The sequence below is a fragment of the Gorilla gorilla genome, chromosome X (genome assembly GCF_029281585.2).
Source record: "Gorilla gorilla gorilla isolate KB3781 chromosome X, NHGRI_mGorGor1-v2.1_pri, whole genome shotgun sequence".
Lineage (NCBI taxonomy): Eukaryota > Metazoa > Chordata > Mammalia > Primates > Hominidae > Gorilla > Gorilla gorilla.
Genome location: NC_073247.2, coordinates 147361806 through 147385224, shown reverse-complemented (window position 1 = coordinate 147385224; position 23419 = coordinate 147361806). Strand labels below are relative to the sequence as shown.

The window sequence follows — 23419 nt, the reverse complement described above, 5'->3', positions numbered from 1 at the left end:
ATTCATCTTTTTGTTGTTGAGAGTTCTTTTTATATTATGGATACTAGACCCTTATCAGATATATGTTTTGCAAGTATTTTCTCCCATGCTGTGGTTGTCTTTTCACACTCTTTTGTTTTGTTTTGTTTTGTTTTTAGACAGAGCCTCACTCTATTGCCCAGGTTGGAGTGCAGTGGCGCAATCTTGGCTAACTGCATCCTCCATCTCCTGGGTTCAAGCGATTGTACTGTCTCAGTCCCCCAAGTAGCTGGGATTACAGGTCTGTGCCACCACACCCGGCTAATTTTTGTATTTTTAGTGGAGTCGAGGTTTCACCATATTGGCCAGGCTGGTCTTGAACTCCTGACTTCAGGTGATCTGCTTGCCTCTGCCTCCCAAAGTGTTGGGATTACAGGCATGAGCCACCGTGCCTGGCCATTTTCACGCTCTTGATACAGTTTTTTGATACACAGTTTTTAACTTTGATAAAATCAAATTATCTATATTTTTTTTGCTTTTGCTTTGGTGTCATATCTAAGAAGTCATTGCCAAATCCAAGGTCATGAACCTTTACTCCAAAGTTACCTTTTAAGAGTTTTATGGTTGTAGTTCTTTTATTTTGATGTTGATCCATTTTGAGTTAATTTTTGTATGTATTGTGAGGTAAGGGTCCAACTTCTGTTATTAGTTTCTGGTTTGACTCCATTATGCTCTAAGAAGATACTTTGTATGACTTAGTCTTTTTAAACTTATTGTCATTTGTTTTGTGGCCTAATATATGGTTGATCTTGGAGAACACTCCATGAGCACTTTAGAAGAATGTGTGCTCTGCTATGGTTGGTGGAGTGTTCTATAGGCATCTGTTTTGACTTTTTCTTTAACCCATTAGTTATTTAAGAGTGTGTTGTTTTATTTCCACATATTTATACATTTTCCAATTTTCCTTCTGTTATTGATGTTTAGTTCCATTCCATTTTGGTTGGAGGATATACTTTGTGTGATTTCAGTCTTTTAAATTTTATGCGGACTTGTTCTGTAGCTTAACGTACCTTCCATCATGGAGACTGTTCCATGTGCATTTGACAATAATGTGTAGTCTGGTGTTGTTGGGACAAGTGTTCTGTTTATGTCTGTTAGACCTAATCAGTTTATAGTGTTCAAGTCTTCTATTTACTCATCCTTCTTCTGACTGGTACTTCTATCCATTATTGAAGTCTCCAACTATTATTGTAGAACTGTATATTTTCCCTTCAATATGTCAATTTTTGCTTCACTTATTTTGGGGCTGTCTTGACTGGTGCATATATTTATAATTTTTACAACTTTTTGATGGGTTGGCCAATTTATCAATATATAAGGTCCTTTTTGGTCTCTTGTAACAATTTTTGGTTTCAAGTCTATTTTGTCTGATATTAGTAATAGATATCCATCTCATTTTTGGTTACAATTTGCATGGAATATCTGTTTTCATCCTTTCACTTTTAACCTATTTGTCAATTTGTCTTTAAGGTGAATCTCTTATACACAACGTAGAGTTGGATCACTTTTGTAAATCATTCTGTCAATGTTTAACAAACAGCTTTACTGAGAGCTTTATTTTACACCATGCAATTCATCCATTTAAAGTGTATAATTAGATGGCTGTTATATTACATTATTAATTTTTTTAAATTATGGTAATATACATATAACATAAAATTTGTTATTTTAACCAATTTGACATATACAGTTCAGTGGCTTTAAAAAATTATTATTATTTTTGTGGGGGTAAAATTAAATTTATTATCAGTGGTAATTGTCAGTTTCAACCAGCAGCAGTTATTGCTCCCAAGCTTTGAAAATGGGGGCCCCCTTGGTTAATGCTGTCTTTAAGAGTCCTTCCTGTTTCTTAGCTGAGAGAGGAGGGCTGCACAACATAAAGGGTTGGGTGAGGAGGAAGCCAACAGGAAGAGGCACTTGGCCTTAGCTCAGAGAAGGGGAAAGATGGTCACTCTGTTTTCTTTCGGTGGCAGTAAGAGCTTTATCAAGGTACTTAGTGCCATCAGTTCCTGCACTGGGGAACCCAGGGCTCTAGGTCAGCAAGAGACAGGACCTAAAAGACATTAAATTCTGGGAATACAGCTGAGGAGGTAGGCTAGTCCCACAAGGGAGAGGACACTGCCTGTATGGGTTGGATAGGGGCATGCGAAATGACACCCCCATCCCTAAGCCCTGTAATCTGTAAATGTGACCTTACTTGATAAAAGGGTCTTTGCAAATGTAATTAAATTAAGGATCGCAAAATGAGATTAACCTAGATTTCAGGTGGGCCCTATATCCAATGACAGTCCAATCTCTAACAAGATAAAAACAGAGGGAGATTTGAGACAGGCATAAGGAGAAGATGTGAAGATGGAGGCAGAGATTGGAGAGATGCGGCCACAAGTCATGGAAGGCCTGGAGCTGCCAGGAGCTGAGAGAAGCTGGAAGGTGCCTCGCACTAGCACTTGTGAAGGGAACATGGCCCTGCCCAGACCTTGATTTTTAACTTCTGGCCTCTAGAACTGTGAGAGAATAAATTTCTGTTGTTTAAAGCCATTCAGTGTGTGTAAATTTGTTACTGCAGTCACAAGAAACTGATACACTGCCCTTCTTGGTGGTGGGTCCCAAGCTCTCAAGAGGTCACCCAAGGTCAACCTGAGGTTACCTGAGTTCAGGCCACTCACCCTGGGAGGGCCACGTCAGAAGAGTGGTGACAGGAAGAAATGCAGTGGTGGGGGTGGCGGGGCAGAGGGAAGGCAGGCAGCAGCCAGGGGTCCTGGGGCGCCAGGGGCACCAGCAGGCTGAAGGGTGAGAGCCACCAGGGCAGTGGTGGCAGTGGCTGCAGGGGCTATTATTATTTTTCAATAAAGATGGGGTCTCACCGCATTGCCCAGGCTGTCTCAAACTCATGGCCTCAAGTGGTCCTCCTGCCTTGGTCTCCCACAGTGCTGGGATGATAGATGTGAGCCACTACACCTGGCCTTTTTAAATTTATTTTTTTCAATTCAGTGGCTTTAATTACATCCACAATGTTATGCAATCACTACCACTACCTATTTCTAAACTTTACCATCACCCAAACAGAGACTCTGTAACCATTCAGCATTAACTCCACATTATCCCGTCCCCACCCCCCAGCCCTAACTTAAAACCTAAAAGTAACCTATATGGTTATCTTGAGACTGGTACTGTATGTTTCTTCCTAAGGCTTCTAAGTACTGTCTTGTGTCCTTTCATTTCACCCTGAAGAACTCTTTACCATTTCTTGTAGGAAAACGCTGCTAGTGGCAAACTCCTTCAAGTTTTGTTTATCTGAGAATGTCTTAATTTCTCCTTCATTTGTGAAGGTTAGTTTGGCCAGATATAGAATTCTTGATTGACAGTTTTTTTTTCTCCTGGTAACACTTTAAATATGTAATTACATGGCTTTCTGGCTTTCATTGCTTCTAATGAGAAATTGGTTGTTAATCTCAGTAAGGATCTTTTTTGACAGGTAATTTCTCTCTCAGTGCTTTCAAGATTCTCTTTGTCTTTGAACAGTTTGACATAATGCTTTTCAGTGTGGAACTGTTTGAGTTTATCTCCCTTAGAATTCCTTGAGCTTGTTGCATGTGTAGATTCATGTCTGCTATTAAATTTGGGAGTTTGGGGCCAATGTTTCTTTAAATATTCTTTATGCTACTTTCCCTCCTCTCCTTCTGGGTATCCCATTGTGTATATGTTGTTACACTTGATGATGTCCCGTAAGTCTCTTAAGTTATGTTCATTCTTCTTAATTCTCCTTTCTTTCTACTCCTCAGACTGGATAATTTCAATCAACTTATCTTCAAGTTCACTGATTGTTTCTTTTGCCTGATCAAAGCTGCTATTGGCCCCTCCTCCTGCCTTCCTCCCTTCTCCTCTTCTCTCTCTCTCCTCCCCTCTTCCTTCCTCTCCCCCCTTCCCTTTTCCCTCAGCCATCCATCCTCCCTCCTTCCCCCACTCTTGAAGAGCATGCAGCATGGGGGACGGGCTAGTTACTTGCTCCAATGGCAGGTGAGCACGGTGTCACCCCAGCCCTGAGTGCTGGGAGCCACCTGGCCTGCATCCAGCCTCCCTGATTGTCCCTTTTCTAGCCCCATGCCTGCACCTGTGTGCCCTAACACATTGCACACCGAACAGCCATGGGCCCTGAGTAGCCACCACCCCGATCATGCACTGGACTTGCCTGCAGCAGCACAATGAATGATTCTAGAATCAAGAATATGGACTACATCGCCCCTGTGGCTAACAGTTACGGAGGGACACTTAGGCACCAGCCAGCCTTTGACACTTTTTATGGGTCTCTGTTTGCTGTGTCTCACTCTCTAAAGAGCAAACATGTAACAAACCTGCACGTTGTGCACATGTACCCTAAAACTTAAAGTATAATAATAATAAAATAAAAATTAAAAAAAAGAGCAAACACTGTAAAAAGTGCCAACAGGCTTGGATTCAATTTCTCATGACTTGCCAACTGTGCATGGCCCTTGTTAACGCTGTATAGCAAGGCTGTGATGAATCAAGCTTTAAAAGCTATCTTCAGTGGCTTCAAAAAGGAGAAATAGTGCTTTGGCTTTCCAAAGAAACCCTGGCTGTGGAGGGAGCAGTAAGTATGCCAGGGGCTTCTCTGCACTACCAACAAGTTCAGTCTGGTGAACGTGAATCTCCAGAGGCTTAGCATGAGTGGCCAGGTATTGTATAACCTTGGCAAGGAGTACTTTCTGGAGCTGGTACTTGACTTTGTGGATGACATTTTCTGGGAACATCTGGACCAGATGACCGAAGAAAGCCAAGAAAAGACAAAAGATCAATGTAAAGAAAATTCATGCCTGAACTCAATTCCTTATTGGTTTAACAGCAATACATTAGGTTTTGGCATAAAGCAGGTACCCTATGGTATGCAAACACACAATTACCCCAAAGGCAGCCTCCTGGACAGCATGTGTCCAGCTTCTGCACCCAGCGTGCTCAGCTCTGAATAGGAGTTTCAGATGTTCTCCAAGTCTCAGCTCAGCTCTATCAGCCTCAACTATGCTCCATCAGTCAGGACTTTCTAGGCAACTTGAATTTGCTCACCAACAATTCTGGGAAGCCTACAGACCACAAATCCCCTGAGAATGGTGCAGACATTTAAAGCTGTCTGCTTTTTTAACATTTAAATCATGAGGCAGACAGCTTTGAGAGCTCAGGCACCTGGAACAACCAGTCATCCTTACTGGATGTGCAGCAGGTTCCTTTCTTCGAGAGCTTCAAAGAAAACTGCAGTCAGTCCCCCTGCCTCAAAAAGTTGACCATGCCTTTCAAGGATTACATCCAAGAGAGGAGCAACCCGGTGGAGCAAGGCAAACCAGTTATACCTGTGGCTGTGCTGTCTGGCTTCACAGAAAGTGGACCTATTCACCCACAGCAGTTTCTCCTGGAATTTTAGACAGTCTTGCTAGTCATTTCATCAGCTGGAATAGGGACAGGTGGGAGTTTAAACTTGCCAACCTTGACAATGTTGCCTGCCAGTGGGGAATCAGGAAAAATAAGCCTAAGATGAACTACAAGAAGCTGAGCTGGGTTTACCTACTATTATGACAAGAACATCATCCATAAGATGTCGGGAAAGTGCTATATGTGCTGCTTTTTGTGTGACGTCCAGAACTTGCTGGGGCTCATGCCTGAGGAACTGTACACCATTCTGGGCTTCCAGCCAAACACAGAGGGCTGAGGTCTCTGGGACCACCATGAATCAGCCCCAGGCCCGTGGACTGAGTAGGAAGCCCATCCTGACCAATTACTCCAAGGACCCAGGAAAGACACGATTGAATGTCCAGGAATGTCTCCAAGAAGCAGTGGACTTATTGCATCCAAAACCACACCTCTTGACCAGGCTTTCTCTCTTGTGGCAGAGAAGGCACAGCTAATACTACTCACAGTGCTTTTAAATTAAAATGGTCGAGAAACAGGCACTGGGAAGCCATCTTGGCTCCTAGCAGGCTATGGGGAAGGGATGGTGCTGGCTGTTTGAGAGTCTCAAAGGAGCAAGCATATCATGAATGCACACAAACTATTTTTCCATTTTCTTTTGTGTTTTGCAACCAGGAATAGAAAATGCAAAAACTCCCTCTTTGTTTGAGAGGGGTAGGAAGGTGGGAAGTAAGCAGCCATGCCATTTCAGAAGTCAGCTTGTATATATTATTATTTGAGACAGGGTCTTGCTCTGTTGCTCAGGCTGGAGTTCAGTGGTGTGATCACAGTTCACTGCAGCCTCCACCTCCTGGGCTCCAGCAGTCCTCCCACCTGAGTCTCCTGAGTAGCTGGGACCACAATTGTGTGCAACCACGTCCAGCTAATTAAAAATACATATATTTTGGAGAGATGGGGTCTCACCATGTTGCCCAAGCTGCTCTTGAACTCCTGGGCTCAAGTGGTCCTCCCACCTTGGCCTCCCAAAGTGCTGGGATTACAGATGTGGGCCACTGCACCTGGCCTCAAATTTCTTTCTTACTCAGCCATTCCAGGGGTGAGTTGAAATGCCACAAAGCTCCCCTACCATGTTTCAATGACTTCTCTCCTAATTCAGGATTGGCTTGGTTGCTGTAAACCTTTTACTATATTCTAGAGTTCCAATAAAACTTGATTCTGACAGGTTTTTTTTCCCCCAGTGTTTTCCATGTTTCTTGAAAGTGACTAGTCCCTGGGTACTCTACTCTGTCATTTTTCACTAATGTCACTCAATTCTGTGAGTGATGTTTTGACGTTTAAATCCTTATGTTAACATCTTAACTTGTTTAACAGCATACACTCTTTTTCTGAAAGGAGTAACAAATCACAAGAAACATATAAGTAGAAATTTATCCAGCATTAATGAACTTGTGAAAATCAATAAAATGATTTATTTTATATATGCAAAATCAAAATCTCTTTGTACACTTTAATTTTTGCAAATTCATACAAACATAACAATACTGCTCCATATAAACTTTTGTATAAACATTAAAGGAAATATACACATTTTTTGTTCTTCTTGTGCTTCCAAAGCACAGAATGTATAAGTCCATCTGAAGACTTTCTATCATCACATGCAAGAACAAATGTCAGAGGTTGGGGGCAGCCTCAAGTGCACTTTGTAATGTCTCTAGACAAAAGAGAAGAGAGTTGGAGGTAGATTGTTTGGTGACTCTCCCTGCCCCTTCCCACAGAGAAATAAGTTACCCAAATAGCAGCTTCTTACTTCTTTGATTCAAACTATCCTGAATATTGCATGGTTTAAAAGGCACAACTAGGAATTGTTGAAAACTTTGTTCAGCACACATAAGATTGCCATTTCTTTTCTGTACACCTATTCTTTCTGAAGGACACAGTAAGAGCACCAAGTTGTGCTCCACTTGCAGGTGGCCCCTCGCCACTCTGAGAATGCCTGGAATGGCAAAGTTCAAGTGAGTGACCTCTCATTACCCGTGGTAGGGGCAGCGGTGTTTACTGAATTTAGCCTGCTGAATTAATAACATCAGCTTCCTCAATTGAGGAAAACAAAACAAAACAATTCATACTTTAAAAAATTATTAAGGCAAAAGCCCAGCTTTCACTGCCAGATAATCATAAAATTCAAAAGCCCCACTGCTTCTTTTTAGCATCTGGAAAGCAATTCCCTTGACTCAAACATTCCAGGAGGCTTCAACAATATCCTGTTCCATCCTACAGCACAGAAAACTTGTCATTTTTTTCTCACTGGTCTTTGCACTAACATGATGATCTGCTGTTGATGTGACTAATGTTGTTGAGAAGGTGGTGGGAATCTATTTTTTCTAGTACCTTCTCGAGGTACTGAATTAGGACTCGTCTTTTAAACCTGAAAATAAAGAGAAATTTTATGAACCAAAAGATACTTAAAGTACTCATGATGTTCAAGGCACTGTGTGGGATACAAATTGAAGCTTACAATCTACATAGGAATATAAAGATTGTCCTCATGGAAAGATATGTCTTAGAGCAAGTACCAATAGTGGCAATTGAGGGCCCAAGCCTACCTGAGGCTATGATAAAAGTAGAAAGATGAATGAGTTGAGTTCAGATAACATAAATCCAAATACTTCTGGAGACAGCCTTAACTATGAGTGAGGGCCAGGGTTTGAGAAAAAAGCAAGGCAGAGCCTATTCCTCTCTTTATCCTGCACTGGGCCCTACTGCTCTAAAAACAAAAACAAAAAATTGAAGAGTTCCTGTTTATACCTACCTTGCGGCTTCCTTGATGGTAAATTCAACAAACTGTTTCTTCATCTCCAGAGGTCCTTGCACTTCTTCAAGCAAAATGAAAATTCTTTCATATTCTGAAGATATTTAAAAAACTTCAGTATTTTTATAAAGATGAATGGGAAATAAAATTTAATTGTTGTACATCCTTAGTAATTGTTCTTCGTGAGTGGAAAGTTAGATGTAGTTTGTATTTTAAACATTCTTATCAAAATATCTGCATGCATCTACTAGGGCAACTCTTGTTAACACTAACCAAATGTAGCAGGCTGAATAGCAGCTGCTTAAAATTGTCCACATATTAATCCCTGGAACCTGTGAATACATTACCTTATATGGCAAAAAAGACTTTACTTTGCAGGTGTAATTAAGTTAAGGATCTTGAGATGGGGAGATTATCCAAGTTTATGCATGTGGGCCCAATATAAGCACAAGTGTCCTTATAAGATGAAACAGTAGAGTTAAGGTCAGAGAGAAAACATGTAAAGACAGGAGCAGAGGTCAGAGAGGAGAAAAAGTGCTAAGGGTGTTTTCATGAAGATGGAGGAAGGGGCCATGGGCCAAGGAATACAGATTGCCCTCAGAAGCTCGAAAAGGCAAAGAAAGAAATTCTCTCTAGAGCTAGCAGAAGGAATGCTGGTCTGCCAACACTATTTTGGCCCAGCAAAAATAATTTCAAAATTCTGACTTCCAGAACTTAAGATAATAATTTGTATTGTTTTAAGCTAGGAATCTTTTGATAACTTGTTATGGCAGCAAAAGGAAACATTACAAGAAATAAGGGGAAAAAACAGGAAAATACAGACTGTACCTTTTTAGTTAAAACAAGAGGAACTGCCTTAAACTATGTGAAAGCCCAATATTGCCCCCAGTGTACCTCAAGGGATAGCTTGAATCTATAGTGAATCATAGAATGAGAGAAACCTCCTGGTGCATTATTGATAGATGTTCTTTCACTACTTACTTCGACCAAACTTTCGAACTTCCTTCATTAACTGATGTTTTATATCAGCATTGATTCCTTGTGCCATAGCAGGAGTGATTTGTAATGTATTTGGCATAGTTCCCAAAGTAGATGCTACTGGGTCTTTTTGGTCATCTACGGAGAGACTGCAGTTTTTGGCTCCTCCTACAAATGCGTTACTACCAGGTTTTTGAATCAGCCCATCTTTGCTGAGACTTGTGAAGTCGTCAGACAGAGAATCCACTTGGTTGGGTGGCATAAGATCTCCTGTCATATTTATAAGCTCTGATGGAGCAGATTTTGACAGGAAGCCATCAGGTGTGATCTGACCATTTTCCATCTTCTCCTCATGGCCATCGTGAATGACAGTAGCATCTGGAAACCAAATGAAGAGGTTGAGCTGTGAGGTAAGTGTATTATGTCAACCCCACAGGTATATCCCTCTGATGCTCAATTTCTAGGAAATTATCTCATAAAGCAGGATGATATACCAGGTGGCGATCTGAGACCCCTCAAATTGAGGCCAGGACACATAATACAATAAAACCACCTCTTATTTTCTGGCCCTATGAATACATATGGAAACCAAGTAAGACAGTACAACTCTAAACACACATTCACAGATCCCTGGTACTCATGCGTTAGTGTCAGCTTGTTATGCTTTACAAGTTGAAAACAGCAAGTCTCACTTTATTTCATGATTTCTCAAATTCACATACAACCTGCCATGCTTTACTGAGCTGGAAGCCAGACAACTTGGATACACCACAACCTGCCTCCTCTTTACATCAAATACATTCTGAGAAAATAGAGGCGGCCATTAGTGCTGAAAGTTCTATACACACTCCATCACCAAAAATCCCTCTTAGTGTATTATCTTCCTAATCCTTCTTTTCTGTGTCAGAAAAGTACTTTCTTTTCACTCCAGATCTGACACCTCTTTCATTTATTCATCGTCTGTGGCAGGCAGTGTGTCGGGAGCTGGAGATCAGCAGTAAACAGCCAGAGCAACGTTCCCTGCCCTTGTGGAGCTCACATCCTCATGGGGCAGTCAGACAGTACATGCACAATGAGCAAATGAAACAAGCAGCATTGGGCTGGTGTTGGGGAAGTCATCTACAGGCCTTTGGGAGACAGCAGCAGAGGGAGCCCCAGGGGCTCCCGTGTTAGAAGGTGACAGAGGCCAGCCGTGCCATCTTGCAGACTAAAGCTGGTTCAGGGTCGCTTCTGAGTGCCCAGGAGAGTTGAGGATGGGTTTTCAGGAGCGACACGGCATGATGTGATATACATGCATATATAATTTTCTGGCCACAGGGTTAGAGAGTATGTGATAGATGGGGGCTAGATTAGAAACATGAAGCTGGGATAAGAAGGTATTGTAGTAGCGTGGTGAGAGGCCACAGCAGTGTGCACTGGAGGGACAGAGAGAAATAGTGGGATTTAGGGATTATGTTGAACATCAAGTTTCCTGAACTTGTGACAGGTATCAAAGCGAGGGAAGAATAAGAGAAAAATCATGATGACTCTACGGTTTGTCAGCTGAACCGCTGGGTAAATAGTGCTGAAGTGTGGCAGGAGCCAGGGCACAACTGCCCTCCAGAGCATTCTTCCCGACTCTGGTTCAATGATCTCAGGTTGACAGCTTGACTTTGATAAATATTAGCATTATTTACATTAAGGAAATCTGCAAACACTACAATCTAGAGCTTCTCTACCCTCCTCAACCCTGACAGATGTTAAAGCTTTACTGGCACATATCTGGATGGTGTCATTATCTGCAATGTGGAAGGCTACAAGTAGAGCTGTTTTGGAGAGGGGCAAGTTCGAGAGTTCAGTTGAAACTCATGAAACCTACTGAGTTTTATTTGTCTATTAGACACCTAAGTGGAGATGCATGTCCACAAGTAAGTCTGAGTCTGAAATTGAGGAGCAATTTATATTCTAGAGGTCAAATTTAGAGCCCCAAGACTGCATGGGTTCACCTAGGAAGAGAACGCAGTGAAGGACAGGAGAGGTACCAGGATTGAGTTTTCAGGCCCTGTGATATTTAGAGGTGGAAAGAAAAGGCAAAACCAGAAAAAGAGGATGAAAGGGAGTTGCTATTTGAGGGAAAAGAAAGCTATAAGCTTATGGTGTCTGAGAACCCAATGTACACATGGAGGAGGGAGTGAACAACTGTGTCAAATGCTGTGGAGAAGGAATGGCAATGTGCTGCACACACTAGTGACCTTGATGAGAATGTTTCAGTGGGGTCGAGGAGGCAGATACCAGACTGCACTGGATTAGAGCATGCATAGGTGGTGATAACACAAAGAGCAAGTGCAGATCCAGTCTTGCTGAGTCCACTTGCTCCTACTGCCAGGGAAACCTGCTTTATCCTCCTCACCCTTGCAGCCACTCCAAAAGGTTGCAGCAGACATGCTCACCTCTTTCCATTTCTCCATTAATTACTGTGGCATTTGCTTGCTAAGCAATGTATTCATTACTGTTAATTACTGTGTGTTAATTACTATATAATTATAATTTTTTTCACCTCATGTAGATTGAGATCCTTGAAACAGGGTCTCTGCTCCCTGTGGGGTTTATTGTACCTACCACATAGATGATTTAGTAATGGCTTACTTAATGAACACAAACTGAACACAAAGGAAGAAACACAAAAAGGAAAATAAAATTGTTTAGCGTCTTAGTCCTCTAGGAGCCATAAGGAAATCACAACCACTACTCTATACCTGTATGTACAAGGGTGGGTTTTATGAGGTTTGGATAAGATGGGAACCACGAGGCTGAGGGTGGTCCCTTTCCGCCCACATGGTTAGTTACAGTAGGTGGTGTTTGTGGTTTCCTCAACAGCAGGGACATACTCCGCCTTCTCTTAGATGACATAGGACTGTTGGGTTCCCCTGGACGTTTCACTTTGTTTTGTGGCCCTGCTACAAACTCATCTGCTTCATCAATCATCATTCCCTAAAAAACACATAAATGAACGTATTTCATTAAAGACCAAAATTCCACTATTATATAACTGCAAGCACTCTTAATATGCATACATAATCAATCTTGCATTATATCACAAATATGTCTTTTTTTCTTTCATTTTTTTAAATCCCATGCCAGATTAACTAATATAAACCTTAATCATGGGCCGAAGATTTATCTTACCCCACCCCAACTTTGTTCTTAGAAATATGCAACTCAATTTTAATCCAATTTAAATGGAACAAGGAGGAAACTAACATACAGGATGTTGTCCCAAGCAAAACATACTACAATAATGATTAATCAGAAAGCTTGCAAATAAGCAGCATTATTCAACCAAAAGGAGAGAAGTAAGAACTATTTTGCATCAACTCTTCATAAGGGAAATAATTTCCTTTTTTATGCTTCAAACTCATATCATTAAACAATATTGATTATCACTGTACAGTATGCTACATGTAGATGTTGAAAGGCAGGCAGGTGGAAAATGTAACTTCCCCATCTGCAGCCTCACAGGGATTCAAATATGCCCACTTTGGTGCTGGGCAGGCAGTGAGGAGGCTTTTCACTCTTGGGAGGGGTAGATAAAAGATGAGAGGCAGCAGTATAGAAATTTAGCCAAGAGCTGTTCTTATCTAGGAATAATCCAAGAATATGTGCCCTCATTATTTGAATAAAATAATAATAAATGACTTTTCCAAAAGATTTTTTACTCATAAACAATACAGAAAGGGGAAAACATTTTCAGAGAATTTACTACATGCTTGTTCATGTTGTAAACAACGTACATGTACTCACTTAATATTATGCAGAGTTCTATTAGTTAGTTAGGTGTAATTTTTTTTTTTTTTGAGATGGAGTCTCACTCTGTCACCCAGGCTGGAGTGCAGTGGTACGATCTTTGTTCACTGCAATCTCCGCCTCCCAGGTTCAAGTGATTCTCCTGCCTAAGACTTCCAGAGTAGCTGGGATTACAGGTACCCACCACCACGCCTGGCTAATTTTTGTATTTTTAGTAGAGACAGGGTTTTGCCATATTGGCCAGGCTGGTCTCAAACTCCCAACCTCAAGTGATTTGCCTGCCTTGGCCTCCCAATGTGCTGGGATTACAGGCGTGAGCCACCTTGTCCAGCATAGTTAGGTGTAATTATTATCCCCAGTGCTACAAAATGAGGAAAGCGAAGCATAGAAAGATAAATTGAGGATTTAGGTGAGGTGGAATACCTTTCAATCTAGTCTTGTCACAAAAGAGATTATTGTGTGGTCCGAGCCTTAACACCAATGGTCTCCTCCATGACTGCAGCTATAATCCCATTTGTTTTCATGCTTTAATGGGCAAGTCAGTATAACACACACACACACACACACACGCCCCACATTTAGATTTTTAGTAGGACCATTCAAGTAAAACAACATCACTTAGTACTTCATATTTCAAGGAACACATTCATCGTTTTCTAGATCAAGCACTACAGATATGAATCATGGAAACAGGAAATAAACTGTGATTTCGATATTAAAGAAATTAGTGTGTGGTGGAATGAATATAGACTCTGGAGTGAGAAAGACGTGGATTCAAATCCTTGCTCTTATGTGCTATGTCACAGGTAAGGCATTTGACCACTGTGGCCTTTGATTTCTCCCTTTTAAAGGACAAACAGTAACATTCGTCTTACAGAACAGTTGTGAGCATTAAGTGAGATCATTTAAAACACCAGCTCCTACTAGTACTCAATACATGGCAGCTCTGACTTTATTCAACCAACACACTCTTGCATCAGGAGGCTCCCACTAAGAGCCTTGGTGTCATATTTTATTGTTTAAACAAACAAATGGAGAACCTCTGATTTGTATTTATCTTGCCAAAAAGAAAATAATTATATAGCAAGAATATCCCAATTTAGGCAGACATAGGCATAGGTATCCTACCTTCTTATCTTGTTTAAACGGATTGCCAAAAGTATGCAGTCTTTTGGGTTGGTCTGGATCAATCTCTCGTAGTGGAGAAGCCAATGTCTTCAGATATTCCTGATAGTTACCCATTTGTGCAACTGGAACACTATGAAGGGAATCTGCAAAATCACAGGAAAAGAAATTGATGCTTATAGCTGAAGCGTATGGTCCTTTCGAGAAGACATGATCATAGTTTGGTTCAGCAGTGTGTGTCTTGGCATCAGATAGTATTTAAAGTCTCGAAGCTAGCATTCTAGGATCTAGAATCATCTCTCTTCATCCCAATCATAACTTAGTCTACCGTTACTACTGCCTACAGGCTCACATCGCTAGGATCAGAACAACTCCCTTGCCTTCAAACCAGGTTTGAGAATGGGCTTACCCTACACCACCATCCCAACTCAAATCACCACATATCTTCTGCATTTCAAAGAGTCTAGGCTCTACGGCATTCACTTATCATCCAGAGAATCTTGGTTAGTAGGACTTAATCACTGAGAATTTGATTAAATCTGTAGGTTCTCTTCCTAGAAAAGCCCTCTTACACACAAAACTTTGTGTATAATTTCAGGGAATTGACCAGAATAAGATTTGCTCATGTTAGTGAACAGGTGAGCCTTTTTAAAATTAACAAAATGGAGTAAATGGAATTTGTAAATAGTCACAATTATCCTGGATACCATTAGGTTGATTACTTTCATTTAAATGAGGTATTCTCTACTGAATTTATCACAGTAGGCTGAGTGTTATAGTGTTTGGGTGTGCAGATTGGGAAATCTGACAGACCTAGGTTCTGCCACTTTCCAACTGGCTAAACTTGGGCAAATTACTAAAATCCTCACTCTCAGTTTCCATGTCCATGAAGTGGACATAAAAACAGTATCTATTTCCTGGGGTTGTTTGAAGCTTACAATAGCTAAAGCATGGCAAGTGTAGTGTACGTGCTGATTAATGCACACTTGACATTAAACTTGAAAAAAAAAATGTGCCTGGTAAACAGACATAGGGATTCAGTGAAAACAGGCATTTTAAACATTAAAATACTATAAAATAGCCTACTCATTATGCAATAAACACCTTCCTGTAAGTCATGCCTGGCATTTTCCAAAAAAAAAAAAAAAAGTATTTCACAGTTATTTTACCTTCATCTTGTCCAACAATAAACTTGTGCGTTTTCAGCAGATTGGATCTCATTCTGGTCAGCTGGTCTAAAAGACCTCTACGGGGAATATCATAAGCATTTCTGTATGTCTGAGGTTTCAAATCCTATTTGAAATGAAACAAATAATTTCAGTTACTCCTAAGGCTTTTAATATAGAAATGTCATACTTAACTCTCTTAAAATGTTATTGAAGAGTGTTATATCAATACAACTGACTACAGTAGAATTTTCCCAGTGGCAGAATTCCACTTGCTAGCCTTGTTCTGCATTGTAACACACCTACAGGGTATTAAAGCCACTGGGACTATCCCTTTTCAAACATGTCATTTAAAACACCAAATCCCGAGATTGATACCTGTGGCCGCCTTGCAGGACCACTGCTCGTACTCTAGATGTATTCCTCTGGCAGCCATGGAGGGGAGGTGAGCTGCTGGGATCTCCCTTCAGGAAAGCAATGGCTGATCCTGCAAGGAGTGCAGTTAGCAGAGAGCCTCCTGCTGCTGTGGTGCCATAGGGATCCGCTGCAGCACTGAGCTGAGGCCATGCCCTTCCCAGGCTGCCCATGGCCAGTAACAGAGAATGGCAGGGTGTTAGGGTCTGGCCAGCTCTGCCCAGCGTGGCCCTCCTCTGTAGGAAATCTTGGTGCTAGAGGTCCCCACTGTGCTGGCCAAGACTTTCTCCAAGCTACACCAGTGTCTGAGCTTCTTCACACCCAATTCTCCTTCATTCCTCCTTCCTCTCACAGGTGATGGGCCAGCTTTGTAGCTTGGAAGCTCTGCCTGCCTACTCCAGCTTCATCTCCCCTTTATCTTTCATGGGCGTTACCCACAAAACATATCTTGTCCATTTAATTCCATATTGATATCTGCTGACAATTCCTAAACTGGTCCATTATTAACTACTAACTCCAAAATAGGATTGTCCATTATTTCAAAACTAAAGGAATATGAAAGACATAAATGTATCAGACAAGTTCAAACAAATACAAACTATTTATGTCACAATTTACCTTGTTTAAGAGCCCAATTTGGAAGCCAGCAAATTCTTTGGTGTTCAATTCTGTCAGTCTAAGTGCAGTTTCCCCTGCGATTTCTTTCAATAGTTTTCTAAAATTTTTATTGTGAGTCAAGGACATGCCACCTCCAGAATGATTTTTCACTTTAATTCCAATTTCCTGGGGAGGTTTCTTCCCCACTGATGCTAGTATTCGTTCTGACTCTAGTTTGGTCTAAAATGAAAGTACATAGTATGTTATAAAAACATCTACATTACCACTGGCATTTTTACTACTTAAGAAAGATAATACTTTCAGAACCCCACAGAACAATTTTCAATTACAAATCACAGAAAAATGGATAATTAAACATTTTCCTGTGCTTCTTTGCACTACCACAGCAAACAGATAGGGGGCAGGAAAGACAAAAAATTTTTTTTTCTTGTCTAGTGTCAAAATTATAATAAAATCATGGAGAGAATAAAAACCATGAATAAGAATTTCATTCATAGACATTTAAAAGCACATTTTGTTACTATAAAATCTAGTCTAAGTGAACAGGTTCATTTCAGACTCAGACATAAAGGTTTAAGACTGTATTTATACATGTAAACTAGTACTAAAATTCAGATCACATCGACTGGCATTATATCTGAAAAAATTAAACTACTTATCTCTAATATTGGACTATCCAAAAAAGGTCTGAAAAAATTAAATTATTTATCTCTTATATTTGACTATCCAAAAAAGGTCTTAGAAGATAATGCTTAATTTAACAGATATTAATTACTAAGTAAGTAATTTGTAAAAAGCCTCTTAATAGGCATTGTGATACCATATTGATTAATATTGCTTGAGTGTATTATAGCAATATATATTTGGCATATTTTGTGTTTTACATACATCTGAAATGGCTCAAGAAACACTGGTGACCCAGTTATTAAATTAGTAATTTGAGCTGTTATAAATTAGCTATGATCTTCCCTTTTTCTCAGAAAGATGGAATTCCACCAATGTTCGGTAAACCTAAAATGATTTTGGATTTCTTGTGGTTTGGTGACAGATATTTATTAATTTTCCCTAATTATTGGAATTAAGTCTATGTTTATTATCGCTAAAAAATTCCTAAGTCATGAAATATGAGATAAGAGCAAATGAAGCATCTGTTTCCTTAAATGGTCTTGAAAGCTCATTTGTAAAATGATACATGTGCCCCAAAAGGTCCCAGAACTTGCATTAATTAAAATCTCTGTACACTATTCTTCCTTGTGGCCATACCTTGGTGACACAGCCTTAAAGGCTTAGGTAAACATCAAGTTAAAAAAAATCGATAGATCAATAGATAGATAAATAAATAAATAACCAAACCAAAACATTTACAACAACCACAAAAAATCTATTAGCAGAGAGGAAAGGAGGTTAGGGGGACACTTGGTAGATTAGAAATCTGGGGTTGCCTTTACTTTCTTTTGCACTTATAAGCACACTGGACTGGTAGGAGCTGGTAAGCTCCAGACCATACTGAAGTTGTTGTCAGTTCCTAGCAAGGTGTGTCGGCATCCCAATTGTGGAGTCACTTTGGTTCTTTGGTGAAATCTGATGTTTTGCTCGCTACTCTCCATTTCCTAAAGGCCAAACTTCCAAACACATCCACCTTGAAGCATTATCACCACTGCGAATGCTACTATTGTCCCCTACCTGGGAATACCTTTGTGCATAAGGTAAGTAAAACTGCTGCATTAATTTGTCATATAACATAACACATTCATATGGTAGTAAAGTTCTAACTCAGTAGTTCTCAAATATTTCCATCCTACAAGAATGGGCTAAGTAGAGGTGAGAAGTATGATAAGGAACGGTGAGTGGAGGATGAGGTACTAATAGAGAGGGGCAGGCAAGGGACAAGGTGAATAATGGCAAATGAGGAACAGGTGGAGGGTGAGAAGAGAGGAAACTGAGCTCCACTCTTCAGTTCCCCTTGGGGTCTATCACCCTCCAGTGTGAGGAACACTGGTCTCATCTCCCCACTCTCCAGGGAAAAGCATATAGCTCTTTATCCAAGGGCTAGCATGTGAGTATAAGTCCTTCACATGCCTGAAAACTAATCTCAGACAAGTCATTTAATCACACCACGCCTCAGTGTGCTGATCTAAACAGGACGGATGCTGTAGCCCAGAGTGATCTGAGGAGGAACTAGGTTGAAGATAGACAAAATGTGACCCATGAGAGAAGTCTATTAAACCTCTGCCCCATATCAACCAGCTTGCGGGTAGGACAAACTGGCAGGCAAAAGGAGAAATGGCACAGCATCAAATGATACTGACAGACCCTTAACTGCAGCTTAATGGTGAAGCTAGAAGCCATAGAGAATCACATTATTACTAATCCATAAAGTGTAGAGATATATACACATTTAATCTGAAAAATTACAATTACACTAAAGAATAAGGAAATGCACTTCTGAGGGCAAAGGATTTTTGTTTGTTTGTTTTTACCAATACTACCTGTTGGCTGAGTTTTTTAAGGTAAGAGATAACACTGTAACTAAGTCCACAATCTAAATTATCTGATATCAGATTTGGAGCTCCCATCATCCTTAGTGCTTTCTTTAATGGCTATAAGGAAACAAAATACACAACAGTAAGAATAGAATAAATCTTAAAATACTCAAAGTTCAGTTATAAGGGGCAAAGGGACATGATTCATTTCTTAGAAGTCAAGGTGCTGCACATAAAACCAAACATGGAACATTAAAAAGTGGCAATGAAAATAGCAGAGAAGTAAGGAGCAGAAAGTAAAAAAAAATCAGAAGAGAGTGGGATAAGAAGAGCAAGTAACAGCAAATTCAAACAAGTAAATTGCGTTCAATCTTATTTCCCAAATCATCAAATCATTTCACATTGCATTTTATTGTTTGCCCCATTACTGCCATGGTAAACAGTAACACACCCCAATTTCTCCTCCCAGTGACACCAATGGTACCATTTAAGATTGTGCCTTTTCACCTCTAGAAACTTCGCTTAAAGGTTACCACATCAACCTCTGAAATTATTTTGGTAATCTTGATTTAGATTATATTACCAGTTCAAAATCATGAATACTTCACATTATGAAATCCAAAATGAGGCCAAGTCATTTCTGAATTTTTTTGGATTCCGCCTCCCACCACCAGTGCCCCAACTTCATGCTGTGTCTAGGACACATTTAAGAGGCAATAGGCAACTGTAATGTCTTCAGATTTTCTTTTTCCAGAGGGAAACCCCATACTGAGAATTTCTAGAGTTAAAAAGGGAAGTTGATGTAATATATGAATCCAGATCTATTTATTCTTAAATTCCAATGTTATAATTTCATAAGGTTACTTTTAATAAGAGAAACATAGATGTGTTTTATAAAAATAACCATGGCAGTTAAAGGAATAAAATAGAGAAAACAGCTCTCTTTTGTGCCGCCATGACATCTCCAAACTCTTACACATGATTTGAGAAGACAGTGACGACACAAATATCTGTAAAATAAAAAGATATCTCTCTTATTGCAACAGTAAAAACTTTTGATCACTAACATTTCTTGTGACAAGAATTATCATTGATACAGTTAATACATATATACACACAAATACATACTAATAGGTAGTATGGAGGCAGAGTTTTTAAGTAGCTGTCAAAAGCCTGTCGCCACTTCAGATTTGGCTTAAGCTTGTGAACTTTAAACAAGTCATCTGTAATAGAAAAATAAAATATTACATCATTCTAGTCCTGAGCTCTAAGATATAATCAAGCAACCCACATCTAGAAACTTCAGCTTTTAATGTAGATGAAAATTTCATTGGCGTTTATTTGATTATCTTTTTTAGTGGTTGTACTATTTACCAAAATTATATATAGTATTTTTTTCTAAAAAATGAAATAAATTCTTAAGTTACATATTCCTCTTTCATCTGCAATGCTACATGAAATACAATATTAAAACAATGATTTTGATCCACTTGAAATATTTTCCCAACCTCTTACATATTGGTAACTAGTAATTTTCACCTCAGGGGCAATCCATGGTCACTGGTTGATGGAATAACATTTATTTCATTTAAACATAGAGGGTGTTATCCATTTTGCTGAAAGGTCAAGGTAAGAGACTTTACAAAGTATATACAAACAAAAGCTAAGCCTATAATTTCTAGGCAGTGATGAGCAAGCTCTAAAACTATATTTTGGGCCAGGCGCAGTGGCTCACACCTGTAATTCCAACACTTTGGGAGGCTCAGATGGATGAATCACTTGAGCCCAGAAGTTTGAGACCAGCCTGGGCAACATAATGAGACCCCTGTCTCTATAAAAAAATAAACAAAAATTAGCCAGGTATGATGGCATATGCCTGTAGCTGGGGAGGTTGAGGCAGGAGGATTGCTTGAGCCTGGGAGGTTGAGGCTGCAGTGAGCTGTGATCGTACCACTGCACTCCAGCCTGGGTGACAGAGCAAGACCGTGTCTCAAAAAACATAATAAAATAAAATAAAATAATAAAATAAAAATTTTAATCAGCCTATGCTTTGTTTAGCCATATTTCCCTGCCTCTGCATTTTTTTTTTATTTCCATGATCACACATTTTGAGCCAAACTTTAGCTCACTGACCTAAAGTCATTGGGTGATAGTAAAAGCACTAGTAGAAGTAAGTACAGATGTTAGGTTGAAGTTTAAAATTCTGTAGAACAACTAAACATGTTTCTTGAATACCATGTACTAAAAATATTTGAACTAAAAATATTTACCTAAGTAGACATTCCCTATCTTTTCACCCTTAAATTTAATTATTTTAATAATCTAAATACATTTTTATATACTGCATGAAAATTTCCTTCACATCTCATTATTTCCTTCCAAGTGTAAGAAAAAAACATTTTTCTAATACAATAAAAATATAAAAATTGGAATCCCCAGACATCAACATGAATCTGCCACACATACTATAGGTACCAAAGACACTATAAATTCATCCTTTATTTTGTGTCTTAAGGTTTTAGTAGTTTTGATTTTTTTTTAAAAATGCTTTACTTACAGAGACAAAACCATCCCTATCCCACATGCATAATTTCTTTACAAATAGGGCTATTCTTTGAAAATCTGAATTACTTTAGTTAAGAAAAGCGACTGCATATTTCCTTCCTTTTACAGCTATAATAAATTATTCACTCCTGCTGAAACAAATTTAAATGAATTTACAAAGTCATAAAATGTAGGTCTTTTGTTAAAGATTTGAAGATATTTCTGGTTCATTGCAGCAAGTGGGGCCTTTAAAGACCATTCATATCTTGACAGAAAGGAATGAGAGACCATGGATATATCCTGTTATACCATGTCTTTATGTGGAGTCTGTTGGGAATTAGGCAGATTTTGGAAACTAACGGACAAACGTAAATACTGGAGAAACTTTTAGATATAAATAGATTAGATAATCAAGTGAATAATACTCTTTGCATTTCTAACAATGCCAAGTGCAATGATTCCACCAAGGAGCTCATTTAGGCTAATTATTTTCTGCCAGAGTTTTAAAATGGGAGTCAGGAGAAGAAAGAAAATCTTCTGCAGTCTAGATTAAGAGTAGAGAGCTCCTGGGGTGACACTGCCTTAGTCACTACCTCTGTAGCTCAGCAAATTATTTCCATGGCATTAAATACCCATTCACATGGACTCTCTAGGATGGTACAGTAAAGGTGTCACATAAACAATTAGCTGATCAACATTTGAAAGAAGAGGTGATGAGAGTGATGAGAGTGTAGAATGAAAGTAAAATGATACTGCCAACACCTAAAAAATGACCGGTATTTTCTCTTCCAGTTCCTTTCTCCCCATTTCTTTCTTCAAAGAGAGGGAAGACCTGGGTTTGAGTTCAAGCTCAGCCACATCCTTAGCTCAGTGAGTTTGGAGAAATCGCCTTTTGTAAGCCTCCATTTCATCTATAAAATGGGTTAGATCATAATTGCCTTACCACAAGACTATTCTAAGGAACTACATAATGTATGTGTAAAAGCCCTGTACAAAACGAAAAACAAACAACCCAGTGTAAGCTGTTAAGCACCAGATACATAGTGACTGATACACATCAAAGTATTCTGCTTCTATTCTCTATTCTCATACCTCTCCCTTTCTTCCTCCTGATCATAACTGGTTTTAATATGGAACTAAAGTTTATTTTTTACACAAGTCCTCAGTTCTTAATTTAAAAGAACAGGTGGATTGAATGTGATATATTTAAGAAAATGAAAAAAAAAGTTGTTACAAATGCTCTAATTTCCGCAGTTATTAGGTCTCAATAGAAAAACTAATTCCCTAATTGGGAGAGAGTCCTTTGCTAACTACAACAATCTGGTGACCTCCTTAATGACATGATTCTGGTAGCTCATTGATACAATTAAGCTTCGTTTATCTATTCCAGAAAATGAGATATTTTATATTTTCTGGTAAGTTTTAGTGCATAAGTAATTAAACTTTCATGACCTTAATTTGATTGAAATCTGGTATTAATAAAAAGAAAACAAGGGACACTGTTATGAACAATTACTGTACTATGCAGTAATATAGTGATGCTTCTGGACTTATGTAGTCTGTGTAACTTAACTTGCCCTTTTACTAACTGTCCCTGTCCACTAAAACTGCAAAATTATACAATAGCCTTCTTAGTATAATATAGCAGTGCCTTCGAGAGCTACTAAGATAATGTAGGTATTAATAATGACAATAATAATAACAACAGCATTTATTGAGCACTTACTATTTGCCAGGCAAGTTCTAAACAATTTAACTGTATTAACTCATTTAATTCCAACTAAATCCCTTTGAGGTAAGTACTATCATTATCTCCATTTCACTAAAGAGGAAACTGAGGCATAGAGAGATTAGGTATCTTGCCCAAGGTCATGAAACTAGCAAGTAGCAGAGCCAGATTCATACCTGGGCAGCTATGCCCTCCAGCCCAAACTCTTTACCACTATAAATGTCAAACTCCCCAGAGAATTAAGTAATTATGGAAATGTTGAGTTTTTGTTTATTTCAGAAACTCACAAGGAATCCCAAGTTTGGACTTCAGGAGCTCAAGGACCTCCAGCCTCAAA

The 23419-nt window shown here is 39.3% G+C and overlaps 1 protein-coding gene and 1 pseudogene across 11 annotated transcripts in view; one reads left to right on the top strand and one right to left on the bottom strand.

The window, feature by feature from the left end:
* Positions 1-4220: 4220 nt before the first annotated feature.
* LOC101144367 (protein C-ets-2-like) lies at positions 4221-5734 on the top strand (annotated as a pseudogene).
* A 1142-nt stretch (positions 5735-6876) lies between these two features.
* The window catches only part of INTS6L (integrator complex subunit 6 like), a 61872-nt gene continuing 45329 nt past the window's right edge, over positions 6877-23419 (bottom strand). Inside the window, exons 10-19 of one of the 11 annotated variants that reach the window (XM_031006070.3) lie at positions 19938-20032; positions 18816-18926; positions 16327-16545; positions 15298-15421; positions 14132-14274; positions 11956-12190; positions 9224-9598; positions 8243-8336; positions 7755-7858; positions 6877-7144 (exon numbers count right to left, since the gene is read on the bottom strand). In XM_031006070.3, coding sequence (XP_030861930.1) covers positions 7143-7144; positions 7755-7858; positions 8243-8336; positions 9224-9598; positions 11956-12190; positions 14132-14274; positions 15298-15421; positions 16327-16545; positions 18816-18926; positions 19938-20032 — 1502 coding nt within the window. In that variant the 3' untranslated portion in view covers positions 6877-7142. Of the gene's footprint in view, positions 7859-8242; positions 8337-9223; positions 9599-11955; positions 12191-14131; positions 14275-15297; positions 15422-16326; positions 16546-18815; positions 18927-19937; positions 20033-23419 lie in introns of those variants that run through there. The other 10 variants (XM_055376054.2, XM_031006069.3, XM_055376053.2 and 7 more) reach the window with 10 other exon arrangements.